This window comes from Labeo rohita, chromosome 18 (genome assembly GCF_022985175.1).
Source record: "Labeo rohita strain BAU-BD-2019 chromosome 18, IGBB_LRoh.1.0, whole genome shotgun sequence".
Taxonomy (NCBI): domain Eukaryota; kingdom Metazoa; phylum Chordata; class Actinopteri; order Cypriniformes; family Cyprinidae; genus Labeo; species Labeo rohita.
This window is the reverse complement of record NC_066886.1, coordinates 13,178,871-13,196,067: the sequence shown is the minus strand read 5'-3', so window position 1 is coordinate 13,196,067 and position 17,197 is coordinate 13,178,871. Positions and strand designations below refer to the sequence as shown.

General features: G+C 37.8%; 3 protein-coding genes across 4 annotated transcripts in view; 2 read left to right on the top strand and 1 right to left on the bottom strand.

Moving 5' to 3' along the window:
* igf1ra (insulin-like growth factor 1a receptor) overlaps positions 1-8,929 on the top strand; it is a 134,540-nt gene extending 125,611 nt beyond the window's left edge. The window contains exon 21 of the mRNA XM_051134507.1: positions 2,541-8,929. Coding sequence (XP_050990464.1) covers positions 2,541-3,045 — 505 coding nt within the window. The 3' untranslated portion in view covers positions 3,046-8,929. The remainder of the gene's footprint in view (positions 1-2,540) is intronic.
* A 1,213-nt stretch (positions 8,930-10,142) lies between these two features.
* On the bottom strand, positions 10,143-12,673 carry pgpep1l (pyroglutamyl-peptidase I like). Of its 2 annotated transcripts, none has more exons than XM_051134703.1 (5): positions 12,295-12,673; positions 12,120-12,172; positions 10,938-11,057; positions 10,527-10,753; positions 10,143-10,378 (listed from the first exon to the last, which is right to left on the bottom strand). In XM_051134703.1, the coding sequence occupies exons 1-5, from the start codon at positions 12,326-12,328 to the stop codon at positions 10,192-10,194; spliced, it is 621 nt and encodes a 206-aa protein (XP_050990660.1). In that variant the 5' UTR covers positions 12,329-12,673; the 3' UTR covers positions 10,143-10,191. The 2 variants fall into 2 exon arrangements, with proteins under 2 accessions (XP_050990660.1, XP_050990661.1); XM_051134704.1 differs by having other exon boundaries at positions 10,938-11,054.
* A 160-nt stretch (positions 12,674-12,833) lies between these two features.
* Positions 12,834-17,197, top strand: part of synm (synemin, intermediate filament protein) — a 10,551-nt gene continuing 6,187 nt past the window's right edge. Inside the window, exons 1-2 of the mRNA XM_051134702.1 lie at positions 12,834-13,767; positions 15,644-15,768. Of these exons, the coding sequence (XP_050990659.1) occupies positions 12,970-13,767; positions 15,644-15,768 (923 nt within the window). The 5' untranslated portion in view covers positions 12,834-12,969. The remainder of the gene's footprint in view (positions 13,768-15,643; positions 15,769-17,197) is intronic.

The window sequence follows — 17,197 nt, the reverse complement described above, 5'->3', positions numbered from 1 at the left end:
CTCTTTTGAAATCAATTTAGAGTTGAGTCTCTCATGCTGAGTGCTACTTCCAGAGTTGCTAGCTTTGTAGAGCGTTCCAAATCAGTAACTTATGAGGTTTTATTTGAGTTAGGATGCTGCCTTAGAAGGCAGCCGTCCATGGAGGCAGAAGACAGGAAGGTAGCTCAATGGGTTTTGGAAAAGAGATAGTGAGTGCAGACAGCCGGCAAGATTTATCACATTTTCTAAATGGGTTTGAATTCACTTCAGTGAATAACGACAGATGGCCTCTGCTATGAATTTGTGATCCAGCAAACGGCAAACAGGCAGGTTACTCGCGAACGCCAGGCCTGTGTCCAAAAAAACTTGCCTTTATTTTGAGACAACGTCTCAGAAGTCGAAACCACAGAAAAGTTTAACTTCAGTTCCTAATGCCCAGCAGAGAAACTCCCAGTGCACTATTTGACCCGATAACTGTGGAATGTCCTTGCGAGAAGGCCTCTGTGCTATGCGGCTACGGCGCCCCGCTCTGCTCTGAACCTGTGGCTGGAGGTCATTTAAAATGTATTTCAGTGGGCCAGTGAGTGCTGACGCTATTCTTAGCTTGTTTGTGTTTTACCAAGATGTGGTGGGACAGTACCACACCAAACTGTTAGATCATGGGTTTCATGATTTTTTTTTTTGTTGTTGTTGTTGTTGTTGTTTTGGCTCTTTTTTTTTCTTCTTATGTGTTCTGAGCTATTCACATAGGACGAGTCTGTGGAGTGTTCAGGATAGCAGTTCTGGCGTAGTGCACTTCTCAGTGTGTACGACCACAAAATGTTCGAGAAGTTGTCTGTTCCACAACACTCCTGTGTGCTCTAGCTCTAGTGAACACTGCCACCTGTTGATGGGTGGAGATTGTTAGTGTGAACACACACAGTTTATGAGATTTTATAAACATTATATTGCTTGTTTGCACTGAAGTATATGAGTATGAAATTTGTACATTTTCTGAAAAGAGCTTACCTCTGGTACCTTTTATTTGGTTCTGATTTATTTGGGCTATAATGTCAATTCTGCATACATATAAGACAAATTCTCTCTGCTAATGCCTTACAATATATAGGCACTGTTATTTACTATTTTTATATACTCTTATACTGCAGTATTTTGCAATACTTTGAATTAGCTTTTGTTTGATTTTCATTTGAACCTTAGTTTTACTATTTGTTTGTTTCATTTTGTTAGTTTCCTTTATAAATAAATATTATTCAGTTAGTTCCCAAGGCACCATTTCTAATGTTCCTTTAAGCTTTTTCATGTAAAGTTTAATTTTTATATTTGATTTCAGATTTATTTCAATTAAATGAATCAAATAAAACTTTTTTGTTGTTTTAGTCTGGCTTGTTAAGCTACAATGGACATATTGTATGTTTTTTAATCACTAAAAAGAATTGGCTCAAAAGAGTCATTTGTTCATAAATCAGACTACGCTGGTGGTGCTGTTTGTATTTGATTCACTCAAATGAACTGGCTCAGAGTCATTTGTTCGTAAATCAGATAGCACTAGAGATGCTGTGTGTATCTGATTCACTTAAATGAACTGGCTCATAAGAGTCATTGTTCATAAATCAGACTACACTGGTGGCGCTGTATTTGATTCATTCAAATAAACTGACTCAAAGGAGTAATTTGTTCATAAATCAGACTACACTGGTGGTGCTGTATTTGATTCATTCAAATAAACTGACTCAAAAGAGTCATTAGTTCATAAATCAGACTACACTGCTGGTGCTGTGTGTATTTGATTCGCTCAAATGGACTGGCTCATAAGAGTCATTTGTTCTTAAATCAGATAACTCTAGAGATGCTGTGTGTATTTTAATCACTCAAATGAACTGGCTCAGAGTCATTTGTCCGTAAATCAGACTGCATCGGTGGCACTGTGTGTATTTGATTCACTCAAATGGACTGGCTCATAAGAGTCATTTGTTCTTAAATCAGATAACTCTAGAGATGCTGTGTGTATTTGATTCACTCAGATGAACTGGCTCATAAGAGTCATTTGTTCATAAATCAAACTACACCAGTCGGGCTGTGCGTATTTGATTCACTCAAATGAACTGGCTCATAAGAGTCATTTGTTCATAAATCAAACTACACCGGTCGGGCTGTGCGTATTTGATTCACTCAAATGAACTGACTCATAAGAGTCGTTTGTTAATAAATCAGACTATACTGGTGAGGCTGTGTGTATTTGATTCACTAAAAAAAGAACTGGCTCATAAAAATCATTTGTTCATAAATCAGACTACACTGGGTGGCACTGTGTGTATTTGATTCACTCAAATGAACTGGCTCAAAAGAGTTATTTGTTCATAAATCACACTACACTGGTGGTACTGTGTGTGTTTGATTCACTCAAATGAACTGGCTCATAAGAGTCATTTGTTCATAAGTGATTTCTTTTTTAGTGTGCATTATTTTGCGGTTCAAAGTCGTTTACTAGTTTTGGATAAGGCAGCTTTTTATGATCTTTAAATTCTAACTATAATGCAATATCTGTATCTTGTCTACAGGTTTGAACTGATGCGTATGTGCTGGCAGTACAACCCAAAAATGCGCCCGTCTTTTCTGGAAATCATCAACAGCATAAAAGAGGAACTGGAGCCGCCCTTCCGGGAGGTTAGCTTTTTCTACAGTGAGGAGAACAAGCCACCCGACACTGAGGAACTGGACATGGAGGTGGAGAACATGGAAAATGTTCCACTGGACCCTGCTTCCACATTGGCCCCCTCCTCTCAGGGGAGCACAGGGGCTCAGACCCCGAGTCCACAGCCACTCTCCCCAGCTCAGGGGCCAGGGACGCCGATGGGGTCCGCCCCGACCCCCTCCACCTCACCCCCCTCAGCCTCCTCAGCCTCTCCGGGCCTGGCCTTAGACAAGCACTCAGGACAGGTAGCAGCAAACGGGCCAGTGGTGCTGCTGGGGCCAGCGTTCGACGAGACGCAGCCCTACGCGCACATGAACGGAGGGAGGAAGAACGAGCGAGCGCTGCCACTGCCTCAATCGTCGGCCTGCTGATCATGACTGCTCAGACTCCCTCTACTCCTCACACAGGGTACCCACATTTCCCTCGCCCTTTTGTCTTCGTGGTCATATGTGTTTTTTCTTTCGTTTCGAGGAGTCAAAACCCAGGGCTGACCGTGGAGTCGACACCCAGACGGACTCTGGATGTCTCATTTTCGTTAAAACGATTGCGAATGGCGAAGAGGATGTTGCGGGCGATTGGTGACTACAAGCCTACAAAAACTTGCGATATTTAAGATTTAAGAGAACTAATCACCACACTGGAGAGCCCTGGCTTTCACTTGTGTGAAAGAAAAAATGTTTTCTAAAGAAGAAAACCTGCCAGTTCATTGTGAAACAAGAGGGACAAGGATATTAGCCAGCAAGCCCAGCCCGTGAACGCTTTTCAGTGTGTTTTTAGACAAAAATACATCTTTGTCTCATCTTTTTCATCACATTTCTCTTTCAAAATGCCGCAGAAACTTTCTCAGCTGCAGTCGCTTGTTCTCAATCAGAGATCAGTCACGTTGCTGATTGATCCACCCTTCTTCTACTTAAATCGAGGGGGTTTGTTAGAGAGTGAGGTGGGCTTTTTTGAAACTGCCAAATTTTTGCCAAATCAAATGTTTTTTTATTAAAAAAACAAAAACACTAAACTAAAAGTTATTTATCGTTACATAACCCCCTATCCACAGCTGATTTTTTTGAGGTTGCACTTTGAAGTAGCGCAATCAAGGGACTAAACTCTCATACTGTCTTTTATGGGGGATTTCTGGACTTCATCTTTTACAATCAGCTTGAGTTTGTAAATCCTTCCCCTTTCCCCCTTTTATATGGCTCTGATCTCCGACTATTGCATGGCAGTTCCTGCTGCACGCACCATCTGTGAGCTGAGCCTCTGTGAGAGCGACGTCTCAAGTCGAAAGGAAGAGCGCCAAGGTGCGGAGAGGCGGGTATGAATTATAAGGGATCGGCTCGATCGTGAAGCAAACTGAATACAGGGGCTTCATTTGTTTCGACATCTGTTTCGTGAGACGAGTGAGGCATTGTACACAGCAGGTATTTTTTTAGACTAGTCTTTAGTCTCTGTACAATTCATATGATTCTAAGAAGGGTCTTACAGTTCTATGTTAGACCACAGATCATTTACACACAAATCATTGGTTTGAGTCACTTTTGATAACTTTTTTACGGTTCTGATGTTCACCTCTTTGTCTGTACAGAAAGAAGCTGCTATTTTTTTTTCTTTTGTGGGTGTTATATATATATATATATATGTATGTATGTATGTATGTATATATATATATATATATATATATATATATGTATGTATATGTAAAAGAAATCCTTCAGGTTTAATATTTTATGATATCTCCACTACAGTCCATTTTCTTATGCTTTATACTCTTCTTGCAAAAAAGAAAAAAAAAACAAAAAAAGAGAATAGCAATTTATTTTTATTTGTTTTTTTCTCCCTAAGAGGTTGTCTGCATTGCCACATGTCCATTGCCTTGTGTTTTTTTAACTCTATATTATTATATTATTATTATTATTAGTTACAACAAACTCTTTAGCTCTGCATGTGAACTTTAGGCACCCTTGATACAGTTGTCTACCATTGCACCTGCTCACAAGGTGCAGCGCAATCTCAGGTTAACGTTATGGTTTTGTTCTCCAGACATTCTCATCATTACTAATTCCACTTCGGCTTTTTTTAGGTTGCCGGCCTCTCCTTACAGTGTAGTAAAACCGTACAGTATGTCAGTGTCCGAGTTCATGCCTCCTGCATTTACTTTTGGTTTCAGACTATTTTTGTAAACCATCCATGTACACTGTAAAAATCAATTTGTTGATTCAACTTAAAATAATTTGTTACCCGGCTGCCTTAAAATGTTATGTTCAGTCAAAAGTTTAGTCAATTCAAAATGTTAAGTTGTACTAAGTGACAACTTGAATATTTGAGTTCATTTAACTTAAAATTTTAAGGCAGCTGGGTAACTAACCCTGCTTTTAAGTTTAACAAACCAAATTGATTTAGTCAACTCAAATATCTAAGTTTTCACTTAGTACAACTTAACATTTCAAGCGGACTAAACTTATTCGAGTTGACTGAACTTAAATTTTTAAGTCTGCAGGGTAACAAATTATTTTAAGTTGACTCAAATTGTTTTTTTGTTTTTTACAGTGTAACTGAATAGCAACTACACTGTAAAAAAAGTTGTTTCAACTTAAAAAAAAAAGTGTTTGTGCTGCCTTAAAATTTTAAGTTTAGTCAACGTGAAATGTTAAGTTGTACTACATGAAAACGTGTATATTTGAGTTGTGTAAACTTAATATTTTAAGGCAGCACAAACTCTTCAACTTTAAGTTGAAACAGCTTTTTAAGGTTTTTTTTTTTTTTTTTTTTTGTTTACAGTGTAATGGCTAATTGGTTTGTCTTAATTTGTCTCGCATACCCCTGTAATTCCTCCAAACAAAATACATTCATAATCTCTATAAATTCATGAAACAAGCGCTAAACTTGATGAAATACACCACTGGTAACCAAATAAGAACGAGTTTGAAAAAAAAGTGATCAGTTTTCTCAAATGAAACAGATTCCCTGGGTAGTTGGCTTTAAAAAGTTTCATTTTGAAGGATTTCTCCATGTGTATTTGGGAACGTGACCCAGAATTATTTATCCTGTCTTAGAAGGTTATTTCCCCCCCTTTAAAGGGGTATTTATTTCTTTTTTTTGTGATACCAGTTGAAATCACTGTACAAATGCCCTTATGATTTAGTATAAAGTCTGAATTCTAGATGCATTTTCCATGATGTCATGACTGGGGGACTTTCTTTTTTTTTTTTTTTTTTTTCATTTCCTTCAGCATCTATCTACCTCATTTTCTTTTGTTTTTAAATGTGTAAGTGATGAAATGATAAAATACATCTCGCTTTTTTTCTGTAGAGGACACATTATCATCCTCTGTCTTGTCTCTGATTTAAAAAATCAAAAATTAACAAAAAAAAAACCTCTTTAAGCACCACAGAGCACAAGCTCCAAGGAATGGAGAGAGAGAGGAAGTCATGGTGTGAGCTTACATGCCTATGGGATTCCTAATGGAAAGTGTCTCTTGCATCCCTTATCACGTGCCCAGCAACACAAAAATCCCACTGCCTTCAATCACTCTGGATAATCGTATTAAAATACCTAATTCACCAGATGGTTTCATCATGATGGACCATAGATGCTATCAGAGTCTTTCTTCCATATGTAATATTCTTCTTCAGTGATTTCCTCTTATCCACCATCTAACTGAGGTTTAGGAAAGCGTGTCTTAAAGGGACAGTTCACTTAAAAATTAAATTCTGTCATTAATCACTCGCCTTCATGTCATTCCAAACCTATAAGATCTTCGTTCATCTTCGGAACACAAATGAAGGTATTTTTGATTAAGTCTCAGAGCTTTCTGACCCTGCATAGACAGCAGTGGTACTGCCCCATTCAAGGCCCAGAAAGGTAGTAACGACATCAGTAAAATAGTCCAAGTTCAAAGGTGCTTTAAAAGGAAAAACTCTTTTTGGTTCCACAAAGAACCATTCAGTCAAAGGTTCTATAAAGAACCATCTTTTCTTACCTTTTTATCATCTGAAGAACCTTCTTTTGCCACAAATAAACTTTTGTGAAACATAAAGGTTCTTCAGACATTAAAAGTTCTTTATGGAACCATTTAGGCAAAAAAGGTTCTTCTATGGCATCATGAAGCACCTTTATTTTTAAGAGTGTACGAGAATATTTTTGTGCGCAAAGAAAACAAAAATAATGACTTTATTCAACAAGTTCTTCTTGTGGTACTTTTTGTGAATGCATGTTGAAGATATAGAAAGTTGTTTTTGTTTCCTTCGTGCACAAAAAATATTTTTGAAATTATTGAAATTAAGGTTGAACCACTGATGTCACATGGACTATTTTAATGATGTCCTTACTACCTTTCCGGGCCTTTAATGTGTCAGTTGCTCTCAGATTCCAATAAAAAAAACTTAATTTGTGTTTTGAAGACGAACAAAGGACTTACGGGTTTGGAACGACAAGATAGTGAGTAATTAATGACAGAATTTTCATTTTTGAGTGAACTGTCTCTGAAGAGGTTTGGCTATAGAACAGTTAAACCAACTGTACATGATACTTTTTTCAATAAATTAAATTAGCTTACATGATCTTATTGAGTAAGAATTCATCATGGCACTGGACACCCTGTTTCCCAGCATGCCCTTCTCAAACACTGCTTCTGCACAAAAATGTTGGTCTCCTACTGTTGTCAATGGCCTCTAATTGAAGGTGACTTTAATGCACAACTACACCTAGTTTATAAATACCACTGTTTCTTTTACAATCAGATCATCTAATACATTTTGGCCAAGGCTTCTAACAGTTGAATGCATAATGTGGATTTCATAACACTTTGTTACAACAAACCAGTTGAATTTCTCATAATTCCAGCTCATTTGTTTGGTCAGATGCACTCTAGTGAGCACCATACACAAAGGGCCAACTGTTGTCACCGTATTCATCGACATCATTCTCTAGAGAGAGAAAGGGCTGTCGTTTTGCCTCTCTTTTCTACTGCTGCTGACAACATACGTGCTGCTTTACAGAGACTACAAATAGTCTTGCCAATAGCGTTGGGTAGGTGGGTGGATCTAAGCAACATGCTTTCTCTCTCTAAACAACCGTTAAAAAACGATGGGCCAGACGATTAAAATGCAAAGTGGATTCAGAGTAAGTCACGGTCTTAGAGCCCCTGGTCGTTCAGTTTCATGGCACTTAAAATGTTTAATATTTTGGATCTTTTGAACTCCAGGGGTTGGAAACGAGGGCGCTTGTAGGAAAAGACCTGGTCGGGATGCTGAGAGGCACATTGTTGGAAGTAGAGTATTATTCTGTGTGGTACAAGATGATCGAAATAACCATTCTATAAAAGCCCTTGTGCTTGTATCGTTGCGTATGTATATGGGTGGGAGTGTATCACATGTAGATGTAGTGATTTAAGATTTTGATGTGTTTATAATGGAAAAAATAATAGATATCACTATTTATTTCTGTTTCTTTTTTTCTTTTCTGTAATGAATATGGACAAAAGCATTGGCCTGTTGCAAAGTGAATGTCAGTTTTCATTGAATGCTGCCAAGGTTCCTTAGTTACCAGTAGGTTACAGATCTACAGAAACACACATATACACAGACACAAATAGGACAGCGATGTCCAGTAGATTACGGGTAGTCATGACACAGAGAGAGAGAGAGAGAGAGAAAGAACATGACTAGAATTTAAAATAAAAAGAGACAAGTTTACAGTAGAAATAGCTTATGTTGCAATGCAAGTTCTCTGCAAACCTGAAGGTAGATTGACTGAAAGATTTTTTTTTCCTCAACTATCATATGAACTATTATTATTTTATTATATTTCTTCATAATGCAAAACCTCAGGTTTAGAAAAGATGCATGTATGCATTTTAATTGCAATAATGAGCTTGAGGTTTCACAGACATCATTTTCCAGGCACTGTTGTTTTTGCTTGGCATTCCGACAAATTTCAAAAGGGGCCTTGATCTACTGTACTGAAAAGAGTTTAATAACACTTTATTTTCCTTTCACAAAAAAAGGAGGAAAAATTCAAAAAAAAAAAAAAATCTCTGTGTCATTGCATTGATTGGTAGAAACTGATGGTGAAACGGCTTGGCTGGTACTCTCGTCTTCTTGTAAGTTATGTATCTAAGGCCTCCTGTTTTTCAGTTTTCTCCTCACCTCCAGTTGAGATGGTAGACTTTTTACATGCCATTGGCTTAATGTATATCTGAAGAATTTTCATGTATTTTCTTTTTTTCTTAAATTTTGAATTAAAAAAATGAATGAGTCTGAAGGCCTGTGTCGAGTGTCACTTATTGCATTTCCGCTATGTATCCGTGATAGATTATGTTTTGCGGAGGGTGTTTTCTTTATTGTTTTCTACCTGTTTGAGGTCAAATGTTTACAGAGTCATTAAAAATGTTAATTATTTTACCTAAGTAAGAGGGATCATACAAAATGCATGTTATTGTTTATTTACTACTGACCTGAATAAGATACTTAACATAAAAGATGTTTAAATACAGTCCACAAGAGAAAATAATTGTTGAATTTATAAAAATGACCCGGTTCAAAAGCTTACTATCCCCCATGATTCTTAATACTGTGTTCTTGCCTAAAAGATCCACAGCTGTTTTTGTTTGTTTGTTTGTTTTTTTTAGTGATAGTTGTTCATGGGTCCCTTGTTTGTCCTTAACAATTAAACTGTCTGCTGTGCTTTAGAAAAATCTTTAAGGTCCCACAAATTCTTTGGTTTTCCAGCATTTTTGTGTATTTGAACCCTTTCCGACAATGACTGTATGATTTTGAGGTCCATCTTTTTACACTGAAGACTGAGGATGCTCCAGAAGGAAAAACCATCCATTAAGAGCCAGGGGTGAAAACTTTTGAACAGAATGGAGATGTGTACATTTTTCTTATTTTGCCTAAATATCATATTTTTTTCCATTTAATACTTCCCTTTAGAGGCCACAAAAGATAGTTACAAAATAAGTTATATTTACCCTGATCAGCAAATTAAAAAAGTTTTCACCCCCCTGACTCTTAATGCATCTTGTTTCCTTCTGGAGCATCAGTGAATGTTTGAACCTTCTGTAATAGTTGTATATGAGTCCCTCAGTTGTCCTCAGTGTAGAAAGATGGATCTTAAAATCATACAGTCATTGTTGGAAAGGGTTCAAATACACAATAATGCTGAAAAACCAAAGAATTTGTGAGACCTGAAGGATTTTTCTGAAGAATAACAGGCAGTTTAACTGTTCAGGACAAACCAGGGACTCATAAACAACTATTACTAAACAAAAAAACACAGCTGTGGATCATTCAGGTAACAACACAGTATTAATAATCAAGAGGGTGTAAACTTTTGAACCGGATCATTTTTATAAATTCAGCTATTATTTTTTCTTGTGGACTATATGTAAACGTCTATTATGTTAAATATTTTATTCAGGTCAGTACTAAATAAACAATAACATGCATTTTGTCTAATCCCTCTTATTTTGGTAAAAATGGACATTTTTAATGAATCTGAAAGGGGGATGTAAACTTTTGACCTCATTTGTATCCTGAGGTTGCGTGTACAGGGTGGTCCAGCTGGCGTAACACAGCCTGGATGATGGTCTGAAGTTGTGGTACCAGTCTCTCTGGGCTTGCCAGGCTGCCTGAGGCTGGCACATGGATCAGAGCGGCCTTTCCCCGCCCACGGTACAGCGAATAGTAGTATACAAAATCACACAGGTACCTGCAGGTTGTGCCATTTCCACATTTGTTATCTCAGCGACAATATTCACAAATGAAAGTAGCAAATGAACTCAATAAATTGTACAGGACTTTGAATTAACAAAAAATTATTTTATATATAAATAAACTTTACTGTCAGTCTTATTTACCTCCCAGCATCCCTGGAGTAGATGACATCAAGCCCCATACTTTTTAAATGCTTGCTGAGGGATCTCATGTCTATGATGGAGTCCAGTCGTTCAGGTCCTCCCTCAATGCAGCAGTGATGATCAGGGCACAGACCACTCACATCCCTGTCTTTGTAGCAGAGGTTCTTCCCTGTTTGCTCCAGTGTGATGCCTTTGGCTCCTGGAGCTATGCCAAAATGGATAACAACCTGCCCGTCACAAAGACAAAATGTCTATCACTATTTTGTATCAAAAGTATCTAGAATACCTTTAGTTTTAAGATGTCACCTCAGAATATTTAACAAAGCATCTTGTAATCTCTCCTCTGTTATGAAGCGTTCCTCCTCAGCAGGTTGTCTGTGTATAAATATAAGTTTACCTGTTTAAAGTTACCTTTGGAGTCATTGTCTGCCAGATATCATCAAGGACTTCTTGGGATTTTGCATAACTGACAGGAATCTCCTTAATATGGATTTCCATGCCCAATCCAAGTCCTGCCATCTTCAAACCCTGCTTATATAACAAAGGGTCGCCATAGTGTGTGCATCTGAGAAGTTATAATGACTTTGTACATGAAATTATAAGCAATTTATCCACCTTTTCTTCAACGTGGAAGACTATACACTGTAAAAAACAATTTGTTGGGTCAACTTAAAATAATTTGTAACCTGGCTGCCTTAAAATTTTAAGTTCAGCCAACTCCAAAAAAGTTTATTCAACTTGAAATGTTAAATTATATTAAGAGACAACTTAGATATTTGAATTGAATCAACTTAAAATGTTAAGGCAGCTGGGTTACTTACCCATCTGTTAAGTTTAGCAAAGCAAATATCTAAGTTGTTACTTAGTACAACTTAACATTTCAAGTTGACTAAACTTATTTTAGTTGACTGAACTTAAAATTTTAAGGCAGCAGGGTAACAAATTATTTTAAGCTGACTCAACAAATTGTGTTTTTTATTTTTTACAGTGTAGGCGAGAAATGATGAGAAGACCATAGACCATTTCGCTAAATGTAAACATACTGGTCCCGATACACTTCCTGTTTCTTTTTTTTTTTTTTACTTTACACAAACATCACAAAAAATACAACCAACATAACATTTGACTGGATGAAAATGTTACATTAGCACCTTTAAGATGTATTTGTATATGTGAAATAAAAAAAAAAATAATAAAAAAAATAAAAAACAGGAAGCGCTTCTGGACCAGTGTTGTTTACATCTAGCGAAATGGTCTATAGGGAAATGATGAGAAGAGTAACAATGTGCAGTAAATGGTAAAACTGTTTGCACTACAAACCAGTGTGTTCATAATTAAGATAATACATTTGAATACCATGGTAAGTCACACCAATTTGCAATAAAAAGCAGCACAACCAGTTGATTTGTACAGCTAAAAATAGCTGGATGCCAATGAAACCGGAAGCCAGACCCATAAAATTGGTGGATACGAGTTTATACCATGTACATCAGTTTAATTTATTTTATATAATAAATAAAAATAACAATTTAATTTAAAGGGGTCTAGACATGACCAACTTGCTGCTTATCAAAAATTAGCTTTGTTTAGTACCTTAGCTGCCTCCCAACTTGGATTTACAACATATTGTCGGAAAGGACCAAAACCTAGTAAATAAATAAAAACATAAACGACGTGTTACATACATAAAGTAAAAGAGTTTACGATTTAGGCAACACTTTCTTTATATTTACACAGCGAAACTTTTGCTGTATGTACGTTCACCTACCTGTTACAACTACAATTTCGCGAGAAGTGTCCATGGAGATTAGACTTTATTATATTAAAACTCAACGGTTTACTACCTTTCTTATACCTGAAGGCGAAAGCAACGCTGTTGTGCAAGTCATACAACTGTAATATATCTTAAATGCTAAACTTAAATAAGGCTATTACCGAAAGTGACACTTCGTCAGGCTGTACAAGAAGGAGTGCATTGTCCATTTTTCTCCACATGGGAGAGCCATCTCATATCCCATCATAGAGCTAAAGACGCACTCCTTCAAACATCTCACCGGACGGGACGGAGTTTGTACAACCTACTATGACTAAGGGCTGAGTCATGAATATTAATTACAGAGTGCTGACGCTGTTAAGTAAACTTCCCACAGCGGCCACTCACATTACCTAATTAATATTCAAGTATCTCCCGCATATTTGTTTCAGCAAATCACGTCGCCCTACTTGGGCGAACGTCGTGTTGCGTAATTAATATTCATAAGCTCAACCGTCACCGTAGTAGGACTCCTAACGGGACATGGGATCAGCTCAAATCCTCCGCACTTGTTCGACTCTGCCTCCGCCCTGCGCTTCTCACCGACGCAGAACACTGATGACAACGAAGTAACTGATAAGCTTAGCACATTTAAGCGTAAAAACCAAAGCTATTAGATTACAAAGGAAGATGTTTCGAATGAGGGAACCGTTTGAGAGCGAGAAGCTCCAACTGCAGGAGCTCAACCAGAGACTCAGTCAGTACCTAATGCGCGCAAAACAGTTGGAACAAGAAAACACCAGCTTGATAACCGAAATAAATTCGATTAGAAAAACCAAGTCTGGAGAATGGGAAAACAAACACATGTCCGAGCTACGGGAAATGAGGAGACTGGTGGAGCGTTTATCTTTCGAGAAAAGCAGAGCAGAGATGGAGCGACAAAAGCTGCGCAGTGAACTTCAGATGCTTCAAACGATGCGTTCAGAAGAGGCTTCGGTGAGCAAAGGCATCGACACGGAGCTGAAAGGCTGTGAGAAGCAACTCCATAATGCTCTTAAGACCAACTGTGCTTTGGAAGATCGCCTCTTTGAGCTCGAAAACGAATATAAGTTTTTGGAAGATGCCCACAGACAGGAAATCGCCCACCTGAGGGACCAGGTGCACTCCCGAAGTGTACGCGTTGTGACTCAAACGTATCACGCACCTCCAGCGGTTACGATGGAAGAGGTGCAGGAGTATGCGGCCAACTTCACTGAAAACTGGCACGGGACTTTGGACATGTACCGCCTGAAGGTACAAGAAATCGAAGAGTCGATAAAAGCAGACCAAGCGAGGCTGGAGGACATTCAGAGGGAAAAGAAGGAGTACGCTTCACAGTTCAAGAAGCTGCGTGACGAAATTGAGAAACAAACACAAGTGCAGGTGAACCTCGAGGAACAGCTCATGAACATGCAAGAAAATTTCCGAGATGAAATCTGCAGGTATCAGGTGGGTGTCAAAGCCAAACTCAAAGTCTATTCATAAAAAGCACATTGCCACAGATTTCCTGGCATCCTTTGGTGAACAACAGGGATTGCGTAAGGATGTTCCATGCTCCTCCAAAATAAGCGCCACACCCACTGGTGCGCAGTACTAATCACAGCAGCAGCATGGCACTTTCTACTAATATGCTTGGTGTCCCATGACTTTTTTTTAACATTAAAGGCGTGGTTTTGTTGATACCTATTAGAAATGCTTGTGTAAATGAACTAATAAAGAAGAACGTCCTTTTAAACACATAAAATGTCTGTATCCCCCTCCCCTTAAATGGGGAGGGGGAATTTATGCTGTCTAAACTATGCTGTGGAAGCTGCTAAATCATAAAGAAGCAGGGAAAGGGTGTAATATTTTGACAAACTAAAGTTAATAGGTGGTAAAGATACATACAAGCAGTATTCATTAAGATATTAGCCTAATATTTCACCTACCTGACTGGAAATTATGAGAACAAACACCAAATTTGTTAAGATTCTTGCCCTGGAAATCCTGGTTCAGTCTGGCTGGCCGCAAACGCCTTTTGTTCCTCAGACAGTTTTTTGCACTCTTCACCTTGATTTGTAGTACTACAAATGTTTTTCCCAGGCCGACTGATTAGTACAGCCCAAAACATGACAATAAATTGACCATTTTCAGCAGCAATAATCAGCAAAATAGGCATGTTTCGTTCGGTCCAGTGGCATTGTTTACATTCAGTGCCACCAATGTGGCCAACTAATGACGTGTTGTGAAAACACTATATATGTGATAAGTGATATGCAAAGGGCACTTTGAGGAAATATCACCTCACCTCAGTTCTTCCAAGAGTAACGTAGAATTACCAAACACACATGTTGGAAACCAAGTAGTCATCAACTCCATATAGATGAATGTTATCCCAACACCTGTTCTTTCAATGGGCCCCTTAGGAGCTCAAGTGAAGAGCGCTTCCTCACTGCCAATATCCGTGTTTATCATCTCTACAGTAGCTCAATGTGCTTTAGAAAAATTGAGCATTAATGCTTTATCCCATGATTGCCTCTCTCCAGGGAGAATGACAAATGAGCAGTTACTGAAGCAAAGTGCAAGCTTCAGTAAAGTGTTGTGTCATTGTGGGCTAAACTGAATGGGCTGCGTGGAGGATGTCAGTCTTAACATATTACTGCAACTAGCCTATTGAGTGCCAAATATTCAGACCTCAAAATCACATGCACACTCACCAGGCAGACTAATGTTGCTGGCCTGTAATGAACATTTACTGATACAATTATTGAAGTCAAAAGATTTAATATGCAGGGCAAACATAGCTAATATTTAAATTAGATGACATTTATGCCATCACTTGAGATCACCAAGAGTATGTGATGGAGGGTGTGGAGCCATTGACGTAAAAGGAGAATATTTTTGATTAGAGTGTATTTGATTTGTGAACTATGTTGTCTTACTGTAAAGACTCTTGTCTTATGACTTGGATCAACTTAAAACAGATAACCTTTGAATATTAAAAACACGTCTCTTTAAATAAACAATGATATTTCATCGAAGCATGTTGGAAGAGCTCTCAGACAGGTGCATTACACAAACAGTAGCATCCAAATATACACTTTGGATCAATACAATGCAAGTGGACACCCTTTTGAAAGAGTCAGATGGGATAAAAATAGGTTTCATAGTTTAAGTGGCATACTACTCAGAGCATTACTGAAAAGGCATCATAACTGAATTTGAAAGATAAAACTATTCAAAGCTAAACCTTATTAGATTCCTTCAGGAGTAAACACTAGCCGTTTAATGTTTAACTCTGTGTGTATAAAAGAGCAAATAGTCTATCTACCTTCTTGTCCTACAGGCTATTATTGAAGAACTGGAGTATGAGCGCAGAATGTTGTCCGGCACCATCTCAGAGAAGCTGAAGGACCATCAGGATCTCTTACAGGTCAAGATGGGCCTTGCTCTGGAAGTGGCTGCATACAGGTAGAGCGTCTACAAAGTCAATTTAATGCTGCTTCTCCCTAAATGACCATGTAGTGCCTTCAACACAAGGCTTGAGTACAGTCCATATCAACACAATCAGCTTTTCTTTTTTGATAATTCACTCATTCACTAGAGGTTCTAGAAGGTCTTCTACTAGGACCTTAATTTTATCCATCCTGTTTTGAAAGTTCCCTCAAACTCATATTTGTGACCCTGGACCACAAAACCAGTCATAAGTATATATATATATTTTTTTTTATTAAAATTTATATATCATCTGATTTGGCCGAGATACAACTATTTGAAAATCTGGAATATGAGGGTGCAAAAAAAAGTACAACTTTAAAGTTGTTTAAATGAAGTTTTTAGCAATGCATATACTAATCAAATTTAGGTTTTGATATATTTATTGTAGGTAATTTACAAAATATCTTTATGGAACATGATCTTTACTTAATATCCTAATGATTTTTGGCATAAAAAAATTGATCATTTTGACCCATACAATGTATTGTTGGCTATTGCTACAAATATACCCATGCTACTTAAGACTGGTTTTGTGGTCTAGGGTCACATTTGTTGAAGTGCTATGTTTAACTGTTGAGGGATGAATGACCTGTTTCTGTACCCTTAAAATGAGCCTCCTCCCACATTCTCTTGTTGACATTAAATATTAATACCAGAATTACTCATGCTTCATGGACTTTGGCTGGCATGACAGCTTTAAGGACTAGTGCAGGGGTCCTTGAAAGCTATTAAAATGTCTAATGTTTATATATTATTGTTAAGGTCATTCACAGAACATTTGTAAATGCAAAAAAAGCATTCTGTGTGAATGGCCCCTTATTCTGCTATTCTACAAGCATGTGGGGTATCTAAACCTTTCTCCGTGCAGTAATGTGAATATACACATTGGATTGTTGTCTGTTTAGAGGTTTGAGTAGTTAAGTTTGACAGAGCCACCGCCCCCAACATGAACCTTGTTGATGTATTTTTAGTCAGTGCAGCAACAGAGCGACTAATGCCTGCCCATTTGGCAAGTCTGTGTACAGCCCCACCCCTCTTTCCTTGTTAGAGTGGTTAACTCCTCTGTGTTTATGACCTAATCACTGTAGATTTAACATTGATTTATGATTTTCATTCCATTGTGAAGCTGTCTGATGCATTAGCTAATGCACATGAAAGATGAGCATGTGGAATTATTAAATAAAGCCACACAACAACAAATGAAAAATCTTTTTTAAACAATTTTAAAGTTGTTTTACCACTACTTCTTTGTGTTGTGTAACCCCACTTCATAATATGTGTAGCAGATCCACCATTGCAGGTAGCATATGCATTTGTAATGTCATTCGTCAGTGTTTGGTTGGTCTCCTTTGCCTGAAGATGGTCTGTTTGTATAGTTGCAGTGTTTTGGATACTACTGAAA

Excerpts from the sequence above, each read along its gene's own strand:
- pgpep1l (XM_051134703.1), bottom strand. The coding sequence starts at position 12,328 with ATGGACACTTCTCGCGAAATTGTAGTTGTAACAG. Across the intron at positions 12,173-12,294 it reads CGAAATTGTAGTTGTAACAG|GTTTTGGTCCTTTCCGACAA; the intron begins GTAGGTGAACGT and ends TTTATTTACTAG. Across the intron at positions 10,379-10,526 it reads TACTCCAGGGATGCTGGGAG|GTACCTGTGTGATTTTGTAT; the intron begins GTAAATAAGACT and ends CACAACCTGCAG.